General features: G+C 41.2%; 1 protein-coding gene across 1 annotated transcript in view; it reads left to right on the top strand.

Moving 5' to 3' along the window:
- LOC101609007 (sine oculis binding protein homolog) overlaps positions 1–21980 on the top strand; it is a 199836-nt gene that overhangs the window by 17547 nt on the left and 160309 nt on the right. Inside the window, exons 2-3 of the mRNA XM_045155067.1 lie at positions 247–385; positions 3083–3268. Of these exons, the coding sequence (XP_045011002.1) occupies positions 247–385; positions 3083–3268 (325 nt within the window). The remainder of the gene's footprint in view (positions 1–246; positions 386–3082; positions 3269–21980) is intronic.

Raw genomic sequence — 21980 nt, 5'->3', positions numbered from 1 at the left:
AAACTGGCAAATATGTTTTTCTTACCATCTTTAAATTGCAGATGTCTGAAGGCCTGGCATAATTGGATGCATCATTGTGTGGCTTAAATGCATTGCCCCATTTGAACATGAGTTAAGAGTGAACACTCAGCTAGGGAAAGTGGGTAGGACTGGCATGCAATGGGGCAGGGCAGCATTTACTTTATGCTTTCTTTTCAAATAGTTATTGATCGTAGAAATAAGTAGTGACTTACGCTTCTCTTTCAGAACTTTGCAGAGAACACCATGAATGAACTCCTTGGCTGGTATGGCTATGATAAGGTTGAATTAAAAGATGGTGAAGATATTGAATTCAGGAGTTATCCTACAGATGGGGAGAGCCGGCAACATATTTCTGTCCTTAAAGGTAATGACAGTTACTATCTTTTTGTTCATACAAAGAAGCATTAACTCTCTCCACCTGCCAGAATTGAGTTGCTTTGGAACTTAATTTTGTTGGTTGTGCCCATAGTTGGTTTAAAGCATACAGCTTCTTAAACTGTGGGTCATGTCCACCAACGGGGTAGAGTAATTAAATATGGTTGTGGAAATTTTGGCAAGAGATTTATGTGCTGGGACCAAAAATGTTTTTAATTAATCAATTTATTTATTTGAGAGCGACAGACACAGAGAGAAAGACAGATAGAGGGAGAGAGAGAGAATGGGTGCACCAGGGCCTCCAGCCACTGAAAACGAACTCCAGATGCATGCACCACCTTGTGCATCTGGCTAACGTGGGACCTGGGGAACCGAGCCTCGAACCGGGGTCCTTAGGCTTCACAGGCAAGCGCTTAACTGCTAAGCCATCTCTCCAGCCCCCAAAATTTTTAAAAATCAAGAGTATCATGACTGTGAGTTGCTCCCGGCAGCACTGCGCGTGTTGCACTGTTGACATCACTGCAGGCGTGGTTTGAACAAGCAACACATGCACTAAGCACTGCCAGTGTGTCCCACACGCATCTCCAGCAGATGTCATCTGAAACACCTCAGCTCAGATTTGAGGTGATTGTTCTGAATTGCACTGTTTTTACTGTATGTACAATGATTTTGGTTCTTATCAAAACAGTGGTTTAATTATAGAAAACAAAGACTTTTCATATAGTCCCACGGTTATTCCTCAGCATCTAAGTATCAAATTAGTGTATCTTGAGATTATCTTGTGTTATAATGTTTGATTTTCGGTCTGGAGGAATGGCTTAGTGGTTAAGGCACTTGCCTGCAAAGCCAAAGGGCCCTGGTTCAATTCCCCAGTATCCATGTAAGCCAAATGCACAAGGTGGTACATGCATTTGCAGTTCATATGCAGCAGCTGAAGGCCTTGGTATGCCTATTCTTTCTTTCTTTCTCTCTCTCGCAAATAAATAAAATCAATAAAAAATATTTGATTTAACAAATTTCTACTTCAGTCTCTGACTTGAGTTGTATGGAGACATCTTTAAGTGCATTTTGGCTTAGGCTTGGGACAGAATTTCTAATAGTTTCTGAAATGTCCCTAAACATACTTCTGTCATTTTGTAGTGTGTAGTTTTGAAAATATTTTATTTATTTGTAAGGAGAGAGAGAGAGAGAGAGAGAGAGAGCGAGTAGAGAGAGAGAGAATGGGCACACCAGGGCCTCTAGCCACTGCAAACGAACTCCAGATGCTTATGTTCCTTGCTCATCTGGCTTATGTGGGTCCTGGGGAATCGAAGCTGGGTCCTTTGGCTTTGCAGGCAAACACCTTAACCACTAAGCCATTTGTCCAGCCCTTGTAGTATGTATCAATGTGAAGTAGTGTTCTTATTGATGATTATAAAATCAAAATATCAATGAACTCTGGAAAACATTGAAGATGCTGTACATTCTGCAGTTAATAGGATCAGAAGAAAAGGAGTTGTAGATGATCCAATCGTGTATTACTGTGTAAAATTTTTTTTATCTTCATCTAGCTAGAGAGTCAAAAGTACAGAGGAAGAGCAGTGGCTTATATCTAAGAGGAAGCCTGTATGAATCAATAAACTTAAATTTGGAATGAGAGTCTGTAACAGAAAAGAGGAGGACTGCATGAAGAAGCAACCAGTTTAGGGAATTTTAATAAAATGTGGGTAAAACTAATTATGCAACATCATTGTGGCAATTTGATAAGTAGTTCTGTTACCTTAGTCAAAATCTATTGGCATAGTACTTGTTCAAATATCTTATTTCCAGTCTTTGAGAAAGAACTTTTTTTTTTTTCCTTCTTATATGGCAAGCAATGAAATGTAAATGAGCTGTCCTACAGGCAGGTGGAATTGAACGTGTGTGACAAATTTTCTGTTAAGCTTGCTAAGAAATGGTACCTAGCATGTTATGTAGATAGTATCATCAATTTGCACTGTGAAGGAAAAATGCAAGTGCTGGGTTCCTATTCTGTAAACTCTAGCTTGTATAATACTTGGCCTAGGTAATGATCTTACCTCTGGGGAACATGGGCAGGTGGGGGGGCTGTGATTTTCACCGCTGAGGCTTTGTGTATGTATGCGCTTCACATACAAGGGTATAAAATTCCTGGACAAAGCTGTCATAGTGCATTTTCTTTATTTCCATTTTTTGTTAACTTTCAGTGGGAATTACCAACACCTGGTGGTAGTTTTCTTCCAAAGCATCTCTATCTCTCATTGATTCATTTGGCTATATTATAGTTTCAATTTATAATCCAGTAGGACTTGGTCATGCTGGGGAGCATGGTTCAGGCTTTACCCTGGCAGCCAGCGAGCAGTGCCTGCTGTATGTCATCTTGTATATGGACAAGGTTAATTGCCTCTCAATTGTCTGTGGGATTTCACAGTGCTAAAATTCATCACAGTGGTTCAACTGGGATATTAGCTATCATAGTGGAGCAAATCCTGAAGGAGCCCATTGGAAATTGTTGGTAACAAGGCTCAAATGCTCCAGGATGGGCTGTGGGGTTCTGGCAAATGGCTTAAAGGTTTGCAAGGAAGACGTTGTTCAGTTTCATGACCATTTTACTTGCGGAAGTAAGGAAAAATTTAAGTCTACCACATAAGTTCTTTTGTCATTACTGATTATGATTTTTTTCTTACAGAAAATTCTTTGCCAAAACCAAAATTACCCGAAGACAGTGTTATTTCACCATACAATATAAGCACAGGCTACTCAGGGCTTGCCACTGGAAATGGACTCAGTGACTCACCTGCAGGGTCAAAGGATCATGGCAGTGTGCCCATTATTGTACCTTTAATCCCGCCACCTTTCATAAAGCCACCAGCAGGTAAGCATGACTGGGATTTCCAACGATAGCAGTTCATAGACAGCTGTTTATAATGATCTCAGACTGATTATTAACACAAATTAACTTGGATAACGACTGTTTTAAGAACTTTAGAAATAAGAAATGCTAGTGCACAAATGATTTAAAGTATTATTTCTATTATTAGGAAAATATCTACTTCTGCTTAGCCTGCAAACATTCAGCTGACTATAAACTTCTCTACCACCAGCTTCAAAGAAAGTTATTTTCTTTCTCTGAAGTAACCTGTTTTTTTTTATTATTATTATTTAAGGATAAAATGGTTTTAAAAATAAAATAAACTGGGCTGGTGGCGCATGCCTTTGATCCCAGCAGTTGGGAGGAAGAGATAGGAGGATCGCTGTGAGTTCAAGGCCAGCCTGAGATGGAATTCTAGGTCAGCCTGGGTTAGAGTGAGACCCTACCTCGAAAAAACCAAAATAAATAAATAAAAATAGATAGAATACATGCCATATATATGTCTGATTAGGAAAGAAAGAAAGAGAGAAAGAAAGAGGGGCCTGGAGGGAGAGCTTAGCAGTTAATGTGCTTGCCTACAAAGCCAAAGGACCCAGGTTCAGTTCCCCGGGACCCACATAAACCAGATGCACAAGGTGGTGAATGCATCTGGAGTTCGTTTGCCATGGCTGGAGATCCTGGCATGCCCATTCTCTCTATCTGCCTCTCTCTCTCTCTGTCTCTCAAGTAAATAAATAAATAAACTAATTAATTAATTAAAAGAAGAAAGAAAAGGAAGGAAGAAAAGAAAAAGTAATGATGGTTGAACTGAGAGGTGCATAAGGATCTCCTGGGGTTTCTGAGGAAAGGAGTAATCTTGTAAAAGGACACATGGCAGGTATGTTCTTCAACATGCCTTCCTCAAAATCCATTCAAGAACCAAGTTTATTAGGCATCATTTCCACAGAGTTGCTTCTAATTCCTGGAAGGCTGTTTTTGAGAGCTTAAAAAAGATGGAAATCTGAATTTCACTTGCATGAAAATGTAATCAGTTCTTTGATATTTCCAGAAAATTAGATGGTAGTGCATTAGATTGAGATGGCAATGGGCTGAACATTACAATACTGCAAACTAGGTTGCAGACAGATTTCACCCAGAGAATGAAGTTAAATAATATTGTCTCTTGCTTGCTATAAAATGTTGGAATTATACTAGAATGCTTAATTTTTGTTACTGGTTATTTCTGTGCAATCGTTTTGAACAGTGACAAATATTGAGTTATAATGGCAATACTTACTATAACATCTTAACGCTAATGCTTATGTTTGTATATAGGAAGATAGGTGTCTGGTTTTGTTTCCATAAGCAGTGAAGAAATTTGTAGATATAAGTTCCTGAGTTTATGTTACAGGTGTATTTCCACTGTATTCTATTTTCCTTTAAAGTTAGGGCCATGTTCTCTTCGAATAATAAAATTGTCCTATCATATGTTAGTCCTTAGATATACCATAAATCTATTTGTGGGCTGGAGAGATGGCTTAGAGGTTAAGGCATTTGTCTGTGAAGCCTAAGGACCCGGGTTTGATTCCCCAGTACCCACATAAGTCAGATGCAGATAGTGGTGCATGCATCTGTAGTTTGTTTGCAGAGGCCCTGGAGTACCCATTCTCTCTTTCTATCTCTGTCTCTCTTTGTAATAAATTAAATATAAAAATCTATGTGTAATTAAAATCATTTGTGATGCTAATTACTAACACAATTGCCGTATTCTATAAAATTTGTCTATTATCTTTTGATTGATTATTTTGTGATGCAGAGGGACCTAAGTTTAACTCTTAAGGACCAAAGACATACTTTGCATAGGCCAATTGGGGACAAAGATGACTGGTTTTCTAAATGTCGTCTTTGCAAATGAATGTGTGCCTTTTAGGTGAGAGGTGGTGAAGACGAGGATGTCACTGAGCAGGAAGAACTAAGTAGCAAGAACACAGGCTTTGGATTCCAAAAAAAAATAGGTTTAATACTAGGCCTTGTCACTTACACAGCCCCATGGAAGTGTCCAGGTGATACTAGCTCTGCCTTTTCAGTTTTCCCATCTTTAAAATGGAGCTCACTTTCCTCCTTCATGGAGTTATTGTGGGGATGCGATGAAAAAGTAGAGGTTAAGCATCTGGCATAATAGTTACCACATGAAAGTTAGCTAGCAAATACCTTATCTCTTTTTCCTTTTTTTTTTTTTTTACTTTTTCTTTTCATATTTCTCTCTGCAAGAGAGTCACCATGCACATAATCTGTGCATAAAAGGTGTGTATCCAAATGCAAATTTGTTGCTAAGATTTATTTGAGCAAAGCAAACAGCTTTAGAAATTAGCATAGCTGAGGCTCACAGGAGTTTGGCTTGCCAAAAAACCTGCCCTGGAGTTTCCTGCTGAGCCAGCCACGTGGAATTCAAGCACACAGCTCCTATTTAACTCTAATTCCACATCAGATCAGGAAATAAATATGCAAAGGGACAGAGGCCAAAAACTGAGCTTTGGAAGTCTTAGCTGGAGGAACTCTGAGGAATTAGAAGCCAGGGTAACGAAGCACCACTGGTTTTATGCTGTTTTTCTGAGGAACTCCAAGGCGCTCACTCGTCTGTGGAAAACAAAATGTAGGGAAGGATGACTTTCATTTTCTGCAACTGTCCTAAATCTTGACCTTGTCTACCCCAAAGTTCTGTATGATAAGTCAAAGATACAGAAAAGTTCTTTGCTTTCTAGGCACTTTCTTAGTATCTGAGCAGAAACTTGCCAGAGAGATAGATTTTCAGTTAGTCATCTAGGGCAGAGGTCAGTAAGCTTTTTCTGTAAAAGGCCAGATAGTACTTTATACAGCTACAGTACACCGCTGTCAGCAGAGAAAGGCATTCTCAGATAATCCACAAGCCAATGAATGTGGCTGTGTTTCAATAAAACTTTATTTATATTGGGTTGGAGAGATGGCTTAGTGGTTAAAGCACTTCCCGGCAAAGCCAAAGGACTAGGGTCCACAGGCTCAGATACACAAAGTGGCACATGCGTCTGGAGTTCGTTTGCAGTGGCTGGAGGCTCTGGCGTGTCCATTCTTGCTCTCTCTCTCTCTCTCTCTCTCTCTCTCTCTCTCTCTCTCTGTCTCTCTCTCTCTCTCTCTCCCTCCCCCTAGCTGTCTGCCCCTCTCTCTCACCCAAATAAATAAATATAAAAGAGTTTTTAAACTTTAATAATAATTATAAACATTAAAAAATTATGAAAATAATTTGGGGCTAGAGAGATTGTCCAGCTATTAAGGCACTTGCCTGAAAAGCCTAACAACCCAGGGTTGATTCCCCAGTACTCACATAAAGATAGGTGCACAAAGTGGCATATGCATCAGAAGTTCGTTTGCTATGGCCAGAGGCCCAGGAGAGCCCATTCTCAATCTCTCTCTCTCTTTTTTATCTCTCTCCTTGCAATAAATAAATAAAATTTTTATATGAAAATTGGGCTGGAGAGATGGCTTAGCAGTTAAGACATTTGCCTGTGAAGGCTAAGGACCCAGGTTCGAATCTCCAGTACCCATATAAACCAGATACACAAAGTAGTGCATGCATCTGGAGTTTGTTTGCAGTAGCTGAAGGCCCTGGCACCCCCATTCTCTCTCTCTCTCTATCTATATATCTTTCCTTGCCATTAAATAAGTAAACTATTTTTAAAAAAATTAAAATTATTGTGACAAACACACAAAAACTTTATTTATGGAAAAAAAAGGCAGTGGACAGGGTTTTGCTTAGAGCTCACAGTTTGCTGATGTTAGGATAAAACGAGCCAATTCTCATAATGGGAGGGTGAACAGGGCTTCACAGTCAGGCTGTGGAAACGGCAAGTTGCCTATGTGCTACTGCAAGGAGTGGCCAGCGACAAAGGCAGGGAAATAATGGTTTTCAGGTTACATAGTAAGCTCTGGCACCCCAGTATTTGCTGAATAAGTGAACAAGTGACTGATATCTGATTGCACACATGTAATATAAGTCGTTTACTGAGAAAATGCTTATATTTTTGTCTGCTTTGATGTTCATTGAGAAAATGCTGGTATGTTGTCCCAACCTGTCTGAATTCACCACAGTTTCCTTGATAGTAGAGTAAGGATTTCACTGATTTATTATCAATTGATAACTCAAGTTCATGCAGCCAAAAGTTTTCATTTAGTTAATAATTTCACTTCTTTCCTTACTACAAACTTTGCCTGTGTTTATAATTAAGTTGAGTTACGTTCCCTGTCAGTTTTTTTTTTTAAGCTGTATGTAGGTTAATGGCCGTTCTTTGTTTTTTTTTTTAATTTTTAAAAATTTTTTTATTTTTATTTTTATTTTTTTTTATTTGAGAGCGACAGACACAGAGAGAAAGACAGATAGAGGGAGAGAGAGGGAATGGGCGCGCCAGGGCTTCCAGCCTCTGCAAACGAACTCCAGATGCGTGCGCCCCCTTGTGCATCTGGCTAACGTGGGACCTGGGGAACCGAGCCTCGAACCGGGGTCCTTAGGCTTCACAGGCAAGCGCTTAACTGCTAAGCCATCTCTCCAGCCCTGTTCTTTGTTTTTTGTTTTTATTTCTTCTTGGAGACAAGTTTCTACTGTATAGCTCAGACCATGCTGGAACTCACTATCTAGACCAGGCTGGCCTTGGACCCCAGCTAATCCTTTTGCCCCAGCCTCTGAGTGCTGGGATTACAGGCACAAACCACTGTACCCAGTGGTTACTGTGCGTCTTTTTGTTTGTTTGTTTTGGTTTTTTTTTTTTTTTTTTTTTTTTGGTTTTTCGAGGTAGGGTCTCACTCTGGCTCAAGCTGACCTGGAATTCACTATGTAGTCTCAGGGTGGCCTCGAACTTACGGCGGTTTGTTTGTTTTTTTGAGGTAGGTTCTCACTATAGCTCAGGCTGACCTGGAATTCACTATGTAGTCTCAGGGTGGCCTTAAAGTCACAGCGATCCTCCTACCTCTGCTTCCTGAGTGCTGGATTAAAGGTGTACGCCACCATGGCTGGCTCATTTTTTTTAAAAAATAGATTTTATTTATGAGAGAGAGAGAGAGAGAGAGAAAATTGGTGAGATACTAGGACCTCCAGCCACTGCAGATTAACTCCAGGAGCATTTGCTACCTTGTGCATCTGGCTTTATATGGGTACTGGGGAATCAAACTCTGGTCATTTGGCTTTGCAGGCAAACACCTTAACCACTGAACAAGCTCTCCAGCCCTATAATTTTTTTAAAATATATATTTAGCAGGTTATATCCTAGTATCCCCTCACCTTAACTCCCGTTACCTGGGGGCCCTCCGCAGTGGGGTTACGGTAATCACTTCTACCTTACTTATTGAGATGAAGTCTGTTACTGAAGCCATAGCTCACTGATTCGGCTAGTCTAGCTTGCCAGCTTGCCCTAGGGATCCTGCCATCTCTGGAGAGAATAGGCCCATGCCACCATGCCCAGCGTTTACATGGTGCTCAGGATCTGAACTCAGGCTTGCATGGCAAGTGCCTTACTGACTGGCCCATCACCCTAGCCCCTCACATTCTTTTTATTTAATTCAGTCTTAACAATACTCTGGGAAATAGCACATTAGGTATCATTAAATAAAGACCTGAAGATCCAGCAAGTTAAATAGCTTTCTCAAGGTCATGTGCTTTCTAAGTCCCTGAGTGAAGACTACTTACTACCAAGGTCTTCTGACTCCTAATGCAGTAACATTCTTTTTCATACACACTTGCCTTTTCAGCACAGTCCTAGAAACTTCCCTAGATGGTATCAGAATGACAATGTTTATTTTTTTTCTTTCTTTCTTTCTTTTTTTTTTTTTTTTCGAGGTAGGGTCTCACTGTGGTCCAGGCTGACCTGGAATTAACTCTGTCATCTCAGGGTGGCCTTGAACTCATGGTGATCCTCCTACCTCTGCCTCCCGAGTGCTGGGATTAAAGGCGTGCGCCACCATGCCCGGCTCAGAATAACAATGTTTTATTAACGTAGATACCTCAGTGACTGGATCTGTCTAAAAAGCCTGTATCTTTTTAGTAGACTTGATGATTCCTTCTCTAGTCCTGAGAATCCATGGCCGGGAGGGGCCGAGTTTGAAGTATCACCATCCCAGGCTCCATCTTGTCGGGCTCCGGTGCCCAGGGTGTCTCAGGCGCAGACTCACCACTGGATCCCAATCGCGTCTTGGCAGCCCATGAGCCCAGTGGAATACTCTGACTGGGAACACAGTGACACCACATTCGCTCGGATTTCCACTCCCTTTGCACAGCTGTGTACAAAACGTGTGGGTGTAGCTCACTTCTGGGCCAGGGGAACTCTTCTGGTCCTATGCTCACCCCCTTTTCTCTGGAGAAGGGAGCTCCTTGTGTTTTGATGATTGCCATAGCATTGACCTTGCTTTGGCCTCACATGCTGCGTCCATCTTCTGGGGCTGGGCCGCCCTTCCCCTCAGCAACAGCTTCTGGCCCTTGGTGTAGCATTTGTGACATCACAGGTGTTACTATGGTAATAGACTTGTTATAAACACAGGATAATAGCCTTGATTTTGCTTTTCTCTTTTTTCCCTCTCGCAGTGAAGGGAATCTCTGTGATCCTTAAGTAATAATCATGGTTTTTTTTTCCCCCTCACAGATTCTAGGAAGTGAATGGCACAGGCTGCAGAGCAGCCATTTAAAAAGACCTTGCAAAAATATTAGGAAATAATAACAACATTGACCAACTCTCTCAATATGCAAACATACCTTTCTTTATCCATTTAATTTGACCAGGGATGAAAACCTCTTTTGCTAATGTCAGAAATCTCATCATGAACAGAAAACCTGAAGTGGCCAAAAATGTATATAGCAAGAAATTTGACTGATTCCTTAGGTGAATTCCATTGACACCTTGCTGTCTTTCTTCCCTGGGGCTTCATTCAGAGAGAGTTATGCCTGGAAAGGGCTCTTTGCATGGAGGGTGAGAGCAATGTCCCTGCCTGGTTTTCCCCAGATTTGATGACTGGGGTAAAGCATTCAGAATGGGCTTTGGAATAAGCATCTTCTGTTAAGACTTGATGACAAGTTTTACTGCTTTATAGTATCACAAGAGCATCAGTGTTCTGCATTGATTAGGCCAACTTGGGTCTCTCCATCTTGCCAAGCTCTGCTCAAAAATAGACGACCTATTGCCCAGTTGGGATTAAATCTGCAAATTTTGCTGGGTTTGGTGGCACACACTTTCAATCCCAGCACTTGGAAGGCTGAGATAGGAGGATCACTGTGAGATCCACCCTGAGACTACCCAGGTGTGGTGGCGCATGCCTTTAATTCCAGCACTCAGGAGGCAGAAGTAGGAGGATCACCATGTGTTCAAGGCCACTCTGAGACTACATAGTGAATTCCAGGTCAGCCTGGGCTAGAGCAAGACCATACCTTGAAAATAATAATAATAATAAAAGATAAAAATAAAAGTTGGGAATTTTTTCTTTTGGTCTCAGGTTTTCTCTGTGATAGTATTTTACTCCAAAGAATTAAAAAAAAAAAAAAAAGGTCAATGAGGGGCTGGAGAGATGGCTCAATGGTTAAGGTGCTTGCCTGTGAATCCTATCGACCCAGATTCCTTGGTTCGGTTCCTTTACCCCAGTACTCTTATAAAGCCAGATGTACAAAGTGGCACATGCATCTGGAGTTATTTTTTGCAGTGGCTGGAGGCCCTGGTGTGCCCAGTCTCTCTTTCTCTCTAAGCTTGCAAATATATAAATAATGAAAAAGGTAATGAAACTACTTTTATTCACAAGGAAAAATGAAATGAAGCAAATTTTTGTAGTGCAAGTTTACTCTTGAAGAAAACTCCATGTATCTAGGAAACCACATTGTAGATGGGAGCCTTTTGACAGCTTGTCCCAGAGGCTTACAACTTGCCTATTCTGAGTCTCGAATCCCTGTAAATCCTTGAATACTTTAAAATGAAATGAAATGTGAAAAAGGAAGGAATATAGTTCTCTTGATGCATTTATGTGGCAGTTTTGAATAAAAATGCTTTTACCTCAAATGATAAGTGCCCTTATTCTTATTCCCTACCACGCTCCCAAGGGTGAGGTAAAATGTGAGGCTGTCCACACAGCACACATGGGTTTGTGGAGGAAGTTGAGATCAATCTCCTAAGACCAGCTTGATTTCCTGTGCGCAGACACATCTTGCCTTTCTTTTGAAAACAATGACCATTTCCTGTCCCTTAGGATGGTTTCCATTCAGTGAGCTTTCCCAATTTGTGTTCAGCACAGTCATGGAAATATGATATATTTTTTCAGGCAAATCTTGAAATTCCTAAGGGGTTATAAGAACTGGGCTCCAAGGAACCATTAGCTTAACTGAGAATATGGAAACACCCACGTGATTTGCTGAACCCTATGTATATAGCTGAACAATCCACAGTTAATAAGCATGTTGTTTTTTGGCTCTTACAGTTCTTACATGAACTTGTTGTATGGGGAAGTGGGAATCAGAATGTGGTTTGCATTATGGTCATTATTTATTTTATCTGTTATTCAATATTCTCGGGGCTTACATATGAGTGATGTATTCCAAATAGCCATTGAGAAAACAAGATTTAACAAAAATTGCTTTGGCATTTATTTATTTGTCCAACTCAAAATATGATTTTTAAATGAAATTACCCAGAGTTAATAGGATTTGGCTGACTTACTATTTATGTACTAGATGTATTTCTTAAAAAAGAAAAAGGTTCACTGAACTCTTGTTTTTTCCAAGTCATTTGGGACTGGGACAGGAGGCATTATGACAACAGCAAGACTAGGAATAGTTATGAACATAAAATAATCTTATCATAGTTAATATTTTTGAATAATTGTTATTGGCCAAGCACTGTGCTAATAATGGGTTATATCATTTAACTTCCCCCAATACCTCTATGAAGATACTGTTATCAACTCTGTTTTACTGAGGAAACTGGAGACACAAAGAAGTTTAGCAGCTTGCCTAAGGCCATGTAGGTCATAAGTAGCAGACCTGATATTTGAACCTATATTCTATATTTCCCATATCCCCAACCACTGGATTATCCCAAGGACTGTATCAGTCTTCCAATCTGCTGAATGTTTCCTGAACATTACTTATCCTGGAGTCGATAATATGGGCATGTGTCAGCATCCCTGATTATCAAGAATTTAAAATGTACTAAGCGTATAATCAAAGCATCATTCCAAAACACAGTCCAAGCACCTGAGAAGTAGAGAGAGGCAGGAGAATGAGGAATTCAAATTCAGCCTTAGCTACATAGTAAGTTCAAGGCTAGTCTGAGCTAAATGAGAACCTGCCTAAAAAAATAAACAAACATTATTCCATGTTGACATTGGAATGTATGACATGGCTTCATCTGCAGCTGGAGTCGGCATGCTGAGGGCTCAAGTGCTGTCAGAGCGGGAGGTGCAGAAACTCTCTGGCAGTTAATTGGGAACTGTTGTATTTGCACAGAGAGGTCCCATGGTGCACAGTATAGGATAGAAGACAGTCATTTGAAATTCAGTGTGATTGTTTTAAAAAAGACCAAGTATGAAACCTAAAACTCTTAGCTACCATGATATGGGTCCTGCTTTATCTGTATCCCAGCTTGGCCTGGAACCCATTATGTAGCCCTGGCTGGGACTGAGGTGTCAACCATCATGCCTGGTCCTTTATCTTTCTTTATTTCATCGGCAGCTCTCAGAACAAAGTTGTGGGCAAATTTCAGTGTGGCTGAGCATGCTTAATTCTGGAAGGAGTGCATCATTTGAAGGGCAATGTGATGTAGGGGAGAGGCTACAAGAGCACTAACCAGGAGACCTGAATTGTTAATGACAGCTGTTCCATTAATTGCCTGCTTAATCTTAGATATACCGCTTAGTCTCTCTGCTCCTGATTTCTTGTCTACAAAGTGATGTGGTTAGCTTAGGTGGGCTCTAATTTCTTTCCACTTTCAAAATCCTAATTTTGTGATTTTATTTGAAAAAGTCTACTTTAATATGTACATGCTGATTAGTTGGGCAAGTTTAAAGCAAGCTCACCCATGTATGTAGTTAGAGCAGCCAAAATCTGATAGCAGATTTGTGCCACTTGAAATGACTTTTAATGGTTGATAATTGTTATTGTGAACAAGTGACTTGAAATAATATAGCTAATTTTTTATTCTTTTTTTTTTTTTTTTTTTTGGTTTTTCGAGGTAGGGTCTCACTCTGGCTCAGGCTGACCTGGAATTCACTATGTAGTCTCAGGGTGGCCTTGAACTCACGGCGAGGCGATCCTCCTACCTCTGCCTCCCTAGTGCTGGGATTAAAGGCGTGCGCCACCACGCCCGGCTTATTCTTTTTTTATGAGGTAAGCCCAAAAGACTGGCCTCTTTTATAAGAGAGAGAGAGAGAGAGAGAGAGAGAGAGAGAGAGGGCACACCAGGGCCTCAGCCACTGCAAATCCAGATACATAAAATGGTTCATGCATCTGGAGTTTGTTAATAGCAGCAAGAAGCCCTGGTATTCTTATTATCTTATTCTCTGTCTCCACACAAATAAATAAGAACATTTTTTTGGAAAAAAAAAGTCATTTTTGTATAGATCTCAAACTTCCATGTACAGGTGAACTATTATAAAAAATGAATATTTATCATGGACTTAAACTCAAATAAATTCCCCTTTATTTTTTACTTTATTAATTTACATGCAAGGATAGGGTCTCTAGCCTAGGCTGACCTTAAACTCCCAATACAGCCAAGGATAACTTTGAATTTAAAAAAAAAAAATCCAAGGAGAGAGAAAGAGAGAATGGGTATGCTAGGTCCTGTTGCCACTACAAATGAACTCCAGATGCATGCGCTACTTTGTGCATCTGCACCTGGTTTTATGTAGGTACTGGGGAGTTGAACCTAGGTTTTGCAAGCAAGTGCCTTAACTGAGCCATCTCCTCTTGTTTGCCACCTCCCCAGTGCTGAGATTTCAGGCACGTGTCACCTCACTGGGTTTTATGTGGGTCAGGGGATGGAACCCAGGGCTGTGTGCATGTTAGGCAAGCACTCTGCCAACTGAGCTGCATCTGTACTAATCATCTTTTATTATTATTATCATTATTTTAATATTTATTTGCAAGCAAAGATACAGAGGGAGAGAGAGAGAGAGAGAGAGAGAGAGAGAGAGAGGGAGGGAGGGAGAGAGAATGGGTATGCCAGTGTCTCTAGCCACTGCAAATGAACTCCAGATGCGTGTACCACCTTGTGAATCAGGTTGATATGGGTACTGGAAAATCGAACCCAGGTCAGTAGCCATTGCAGACAAATGCCTTAACCACTGAGAAATCTCTCCAGTCCATTTTTGAGGGATCTAGTCAAATACAAACAAATCCCACTGAGGTCAGAAAATTAAGTTATAAGCACAGAGCATATATTTTCTCGTGGTGATGTACTTGAGAATAGCTTTCACATATGGTACAAAATGGCAAGAGGCTAAGGGTACTGGATAAATTGGTAAAAGTAGAATGTGCAACATTTTTAACCCATGTTTCTTCTTGGGGAGCAACTTTGTCCCCCCCCCCCCGCCAAGGAACCTTTGGCAATATCTGGAAACAGTTTTTGACTGTCCAGTGTCATATAATTCATAGGCAAGGGTTTCTGCTAAGCACCCTATGATGGACACAAGCAACCCACAGCAAATTGTTTGGCTGAAGCTGTGAGCAGGGCTATGCTTGCGAAACTGCTCCCTGGAGCTGGTGGTGCTGACTGTGGAGCATCTCCCTCTGTGGACCGCTAAATCCTCTGACTGCAGCTCTGACTCCAGGGCTCGCTGTGGCCTTTTCACCAGCACGGGCGTGTACAGGCTGGAAGCACCTTGTCTCACGCATGTGTCTCTCATTCTCTGCTGGGTGGTTTCTCTGACGTGGCAGCATGGCATTCCAGGTGGGCCCTTCAGCCACCATGTGCACACATGCCAACTGGAAGTGGAAGAGAATTCACATGCTAGATCAATAGGCAGCAAGAGGTGATGATTAGATTTTCCCTTCCTTTTTTATTTTAAAAAATTATTTATTTATTTGAGACAGAGAGAGAGAGAGAAAGAGGTAGATAGAAATAAGGCATGGAAGCCAGACATGGTGGTTCATGCCTTTAATCCTAGCACCTGGGAGGCAGATGTAGGAGGATAGCTGTGAGTTCATGGCCAGCCTGAGACTACATGGTGAATTTCAGGCGTTGGCTAGAATGAGACCCTACTTCAAGAAACAAACAAACAAAAAAAAAAAAAAAAAAGAAAGAAAGAAAGAAAAAGAAAAAGAAAAGAAAAGAAAAGAAAAGAAAAGAAAAGAAAAGAAAAGAAAAGAAAAGAAGAAGAAGAAAAAAGACAGAAAGAGAATTGGCATTCCAAGTCCTCTAGCCACTGCACACAAACTCCAGATGTATGTGCCACCTTGAACGTCTGGCTTTACGTGGGTACTGGAAATCAAACCGGGGTTCTTAGGCTTTGAAGGCAAGCTAAGTCTTAACCACTGAGCAGTCTCTCCAGTCCTTTAAAAATTATGTTTTTTATTAAAATTTTTATTGACAGTTTTCATACGTATAGACAATAAACTATGATAACTCCCCCACCTCCCCCACTTTCCCCTTCACAAACCCACACCCATTATATCCCCTCCGTCTCTCCATTAGTCTCTCTTTTGTTATCATGTCATCATCTTTTCCTCCTATTATGAGTGTCTTGTGAAGGTGTGGCTATGCACTGTGAGGTTGTATTGCAGCCAATTTCTGTCTGGACAGTTGCATTGTAAGCAGTCCTACCCTTCCTTTGGCTCTTACATTCTTTCTGCCACCTCTTCCACAATGGACCCTGAGCCTTGGAGGGTGTCATAGAGATGTTTCAGTGCTGAACACTCCTCCATCACTTCTCAGCATTATGTTGCCTTTTGGGTCATTCCAGTGGTCACTGCCATCTGAAAAGAGAAGCTTCTCTAAGTGAAAGTAATATTAATATATGGATATGAACATAAGGTGAATTGCTTACAGGGCAGTTTGGTGAGCATAATATATGCATTTAGCCAGACACCAGCAGTCATTACACTCCTAAAGCTTATGACCTCCCTCATCATAGGCTTTTGATTAGGTTTTCAGTACCAGGCATATATTCCCTCCCAAAGAATGGGCCTTCAGGCCAATTAGAGAGCAGTTGGTTTCTCCCAGAACAGACATGCCTCTATTGCACCCATTGGCTCATTTGGCCTGCCTGGGCAAACTTAAGGCTTCCAGTGTCCATTATTTTCACTGCAGATGACTTCTGTCTCCCATAGAGCTGCATGCAGTGCAGCTTTTTCTGGCTTTCAGCTGGTCTACAAGAAGAAGGTTTTCAGCTCAAAGCTAGACTGATTTCTCAGTGACCTTGCCACCCAGGCATGTGGAGTCTTCAGCAATAGGGTCTTATTAGCTATTTCTGGTGGGAAACAAAGAGCCTTGGCAATAGCCTGTAATATTTTAGAGGGAACAGGGACCTTCCTGGCCAACAACTCACTGGAAGGTATCCCATCTCTGGCACTGAAAATTTTCTAGTAGCAATCTATGGCTTCTGGGTGTGCCATTATCCAAAAAAGTAGGCTTTCATATGTCTAATTCACAATATCTTGAATTTTGATTGACCCTCCCCCACCCTTCTTTTACTCAGTCTCTTCCCCTGACCTTACTTAGGCCTTTCCTCTCCCTGTAATCTGTTCTTCTACTTATATGTATACAATACCATCCTCTTAAGACCATCTCTAGCTTCCCTCCCTTATAGCTTTTTTTCTAGCTTACTGGCCTCTGCTACCGATTTTTGGTTCCAGCTCACACACAAGTCTAAGCATTTGTAGCTAGGATCTACATGTGAGAGAGAACATACCACGTTTGGCTTTCTGGACCTGGGTTACCGCACTTACTATAATACTTTCCAGGTCCATCCATTTCCCTGCAAATTCCATAATTTCATTTTTCTTTACTGCTGAAAAGAACTCCATTGTCCAAATGTACCACATCTTTATTATCCATTCATCTGTTGAGGGATGTCTAGGTTGGTTCCATTTCCTAGCTATTGTGAATAGAGTAGCAATAAACATGGTTGTGCAAGTATCTCTAAAGTACTGAGATGAGTCCTTAGGATATATGCCTAGGAGTGCTATAGCTATGTCATATGGTAGATCAATCTTTAGCTGTCTCAGGAACCTCCACATTGATTTCCACAATGGATGAACCAGACTACATTCCCACCAACAGTGTAGAAGGATTCCTCTTTTTCCATATCCTCACCAACATTTATTATCATTTGTTTTCTTTATGGTAGCCATTCTGACAGGAGTGAGATGGAATCTCAAAGTAGTTTTAATTTTCATTTTCCTAATGACTAAGGATATAGGGCATGTTTTAGATGTTTATATGCCATCTGTATTTCTTCTTTTGAGAACTCCCTATTTAGTTCCATAGTCCATTTTTAATTGAATTGTTTGATTTCTTATTGTTTTGTTTTTTGAGTTCTTTGTATATTCTGGATATTAATCTTTTGTCAAATGTATAGTTGGCAAAGATTTTCTTCCATTATGTAGGTTGTCTCTTTGCTCTATTCACAGTGTCCTTTGCTAAACAAAAGATTTGTAATTTTATGAGATCCCATTGGTTGATTACTGGTTTTATTTCCTGAGCAACTGGGGTAAATTCAGAAAGTCATTGCTATGCCAAGATGTTGAAGGGTTTCCCCTACTTTTTCCTCTAGCAGTTTCAGAGTTACAGGTCTGGTATTCAGGTCCCTGATCCATTTGGGCTTAATTCTTGTGTATGGATGGAGACAAGGATCTATCTTCATCCTTCTACATATGGATATCCAGTTTTCCCAGCACTACTTGTTGAAGAGGCTGTCTTTTCTCCAATGAATATTTTTGTCAAAAATCAGATGGCTGTAGCTGCCTGGATTAACATCTGGGTCCTATATTCTGTTCCATTGATCTACATGTCTGTCTTTGTGCCAGTACCAATCTGCTTTTGTTACCATAGTTCTGTAATATAGCTTAAAATCAGGTATGGTGATACCACCAGCCCTTTAAAATTTTTTAAAAATATTTTATTTATTTGAGATAAAGATAGAGGCAAATGGAGAGGAAGAGAATGCGTTTTTCTTTCCTTTGGCCCTTGGGTGGATAATTATGGGATCTATTTAATAAGCTTTAGGGCTGGAGAGATGGCTTAGCATTTAAAGAGCTTGCTTGCAAAGCCCAAGAAGTCAGGTTCTATTCTCCAGTACCCATGTAGGCCATGTACATGGTGGCACATATATCTAAAGTTTGTTTGCAGTGGCTAGAGGCCCTGGCATGCCCTTCTCTCTCTCTCTCTCACACCTTTTTTTTTTTTTTTTTTTAGAAATTTATTTATTTATTTATTTGAAAGAGAGAGAGAGTGCATGGGTGTGCCAAGGCCTCCAGCCACTGCAAATGAACTCCAGATGCATGTGCCTCTTTGTGTTTCTGGCTTATGTGGGCCCTGGAGAATTGAACTGGGGTCCTTTGGCTTCACAGGCAAATGCCTTAACTGCTACGCTATCTTCTCCAGCCCCCATTCTCTCTTTCTATGTGCCTCTGTCTCAGTCTCTTACTCTCTCAAATAAATAAATAAATAAAATATTTTTTAAAAACTTGCAAGAAGTCCTATGTGATTGAACACCATTCTCCCTTAAGCAATGGCCAACTGGATAACACCTGCTTCTGCTGGCTTTTCCTCCTTCCCAGATTCATTGCCTGGTTCATTCCCCTCATCTCTCCTATGCATTGGCAGGCATCACGTTCCCAGAAAACTACCTGCCTGCATGTCTCTGCCTCAGATTCTGGTTTCTGGGACACTCAGGATAAAAATACCATGTGAGTGGAAGTCCACAGAGAAATACTAGAAATCTAATGGGAGAAAAATTTAAGTTAGACTCTTATAAGTACTTATTTTTTCCCTTTAAAGCTCAGCATGAATATATAAGAGTAAAAAAAAGGAAGGGAGTGCTGGATCCTGCATAGTGCAAATGATGTGGTCCTGAGAAAGGGTGTTTCTAAAATTGTCCCATCAGGCAAAGAATTTCTTAGGCCTCTTATGGTAAGGGGAAGGGACAACAGTGGTGGCCATAGAGATGAAGAAAAGGCAAAGATATTAAGTTAGGGATTTGGAGGATGTAAGGAGGGAATGAGAGGGAGAGGAAGAGGAAGGAGGAGAAGGAATGGAGACAGAGACACATAGAGAAAGAGAGAAAAGAATATTCTTTTATTTATTTATTTATTGTGTTTTTGAGGTAGGGTCTCACTCCTCTAACCCAACCTGAGCTGGAATTCACTGTGTAGTCTCAGGATGGCCTTGAACTCACAGCGAGCCTCCTACCTCTGCCTCTGCTGGGATTAAAGGTGTGCACCACCACGCCAGGCTAAGAAAAGAATATTCTTTGTTTATACTTCTTCACATGTATTTTCAAATTTAAAAATTACAAAATTTTATTTAGATAAAATCTGAGTATCTCACACAGATCTCACACAGATGAGGTGAAAAGAGGCCAAATGACCTTTCCAAGGTCACCAGATTTCATTAATGGTGGGCCTAGGCCCAGAAGTCCCTTTTGCAGTGTGGGAACTCTGGCTAATCATATACCTCTGTGATTCTTCAGGCAGCCTGGAAGCTGTCTTGGTCTCACCTAAAGATTTTTAGGGGTTATGACCTAGTTAGGATAATGCTTTCAGAATACCCTACTTTTCAGGTCACCAAGGAGCTCAGATGCTAACAGGAAGTAAGGAAATGTCAACTGTGTCCTTCCTTGCTCATTAGAGGGTGGCTGTATTTCTGGAATTTCTCGTTATTCTAGGGACATTTCCAGTGCTGACGTCTCAAAGTTCCTGTTACACTGAGAGGACTTGCTCGGTGGACTTGGCCAGAAGAGTGGAAATGGTGACCCCATTCTGTTCTGAAGTGTTTCCATGGCACTTCCCTCTAAGGCAACTTTGTTCTGAGTGATTACCAAAGATGATATCCTTGGCTTCCTCCCTCCGAACCCCCCTCTATGCCATCTACCCAAAGTGCACCCAGAGATTTTGCTATTCCCTCTCCTTTAGTGGAGATCCCACGTCGGACCTGCCATTCTAGTGAACTTGGTGGACATAGTTCTTGTCTTACCCAGCTCCTAATCTGGAGAGAGAGACAGTCATTAAAAACAAAACAAACCAAATAAAAAGAATGATGTTTGAGGGTTATAAAGTCCAGACTGTTGTGGGATCCTTCCAGGCATTCAAGGATTAAGGAAATTCTTCCTTAGGGTGAATTTTAAGATAAGATAGAAAAGCATGAGCAGGTTAAGGGCGTGGGCGATTTTGAGGAAGGAAGTAGTACATATGAAGGCTCCAAGTAGAGGCCGAGCTTCGAGGAATCACCACGCAAGAAGCCAGGACCTCCAGAGGAGATTGAGAGTCTGCCCTGGTCTTGGTTGCCATGGAGATCAGGCCAAGGACGCCCACCTTCTTTTGAGGGCAGTGGATGCCCCTGAAGGGTTTGGTGCAGGGGTCCTTGCATGAGGAATGGGAAGAGTGGAGAGACAGCCGTGAATCAGGCCACATTTAGTATGAGTGCGAGGTATTGGCAGCTTCACTTGGGTGGAAAGAGAGAACTCCATGCGGACAAGGAACCTAGAACAGTGCCTAGCACATAAGTAGACATGGCAAGTATTTGTTGAATGAATAAATGGTACATCATAAACATAGTTAGACTGTTTGATTATTCAGAATGTGGGAGGTGAGAGGGAGGAAAGAGGTAGGAAGGATGCTGGATTCCTGCCACCAGGTAACTGGGTGGATGATGGGGTCAGTACCAAGGTGGGAAACATGGTGAAGCATGCTGGTTATGGGGAGGAGTGCAGCTTTGGAGACGATGTGCTAAGATGTCTGGAAGGCAGTTTTCAAGGGCAGTTAGTTTGTGAGCCAAGCTAGGTAACTTACCTTGTTAACAATGTTGCAGCCATTTCAGCTTGGTTTTATTTTTCTTTTTTAGTTTTTGGTTTTTCAAGGTAGGGTCTCACTCTAACTCAGGCTGACCTGGAATTCACTCTGTAGTCACAGGGTGGCCTTGAACTCACAACAATCCTCCTACCTCTGCCTCCTGAGTGCTAGGATTAAAGGCATGAGCCACCACACCCAGCTTCAGCTTGTTTTTTTTTTTTTTTTTAAATTAATTAATTAACTTTTTTTTTCAAGGTAGGCTCTCATTCTAGTCCAGGCTGACCTGGAATTCACTATGTAGTTTCAGGCTGGCCTCAAACTCACAGTGATCCTCCTACCTCTGCCTCCTGAGTGCTGGGATTAAAGGTGTATGCCACCACGCCCGACTAATTTACTTATTTGTAAGGAGAGAGAGAGATAAAGACACAGAGAGAATGAGAATGAATATGGGTTCACCAGGGTTTATAATCACTGCAAACAAACTCCAGATGCCTGCACCACTTAATGCCTCTGGCTTTATGTGGGTCCTGGGGAATTGAACCTGGGTTGTTAGGCCTTACAGGCAAGCACCTTAACTACTGCGCCATCTCTTCAGCCCCAGTTTGGTTCTTTTAACAATGCCCTTGTTGCTCTGAAATCCTATACAGAGCAACTTAACCCTTTACCCCTTCCAATGCTGCCCTTTGTGTTTCTCTGGGGCTAGCACCCTTCAAGGTGGGCAGCTCAGAACTGCTT

Source organism: Jaculus jaculus, chromosome 7 (assembly GCF_020740685.1).
Source record: "Jaculus jaculus isolate mJacJac1 chromosome 7, mJacJac1.mat.Y.cur, whole genome shotgun sequence".
Classification (NCBI taxonomy): domain Eukaryota; kingdom Metazoa; phylum Chordata; class Mammalia; order Rodentia; family Dipodidae; genus Jaculus; species Jaculus jaculus.
The sequence above is the reverse complement of the archived record's forward strand: the minus strand, read 5'-3'. Positions and strand labels throughout refer to the sequence as shown.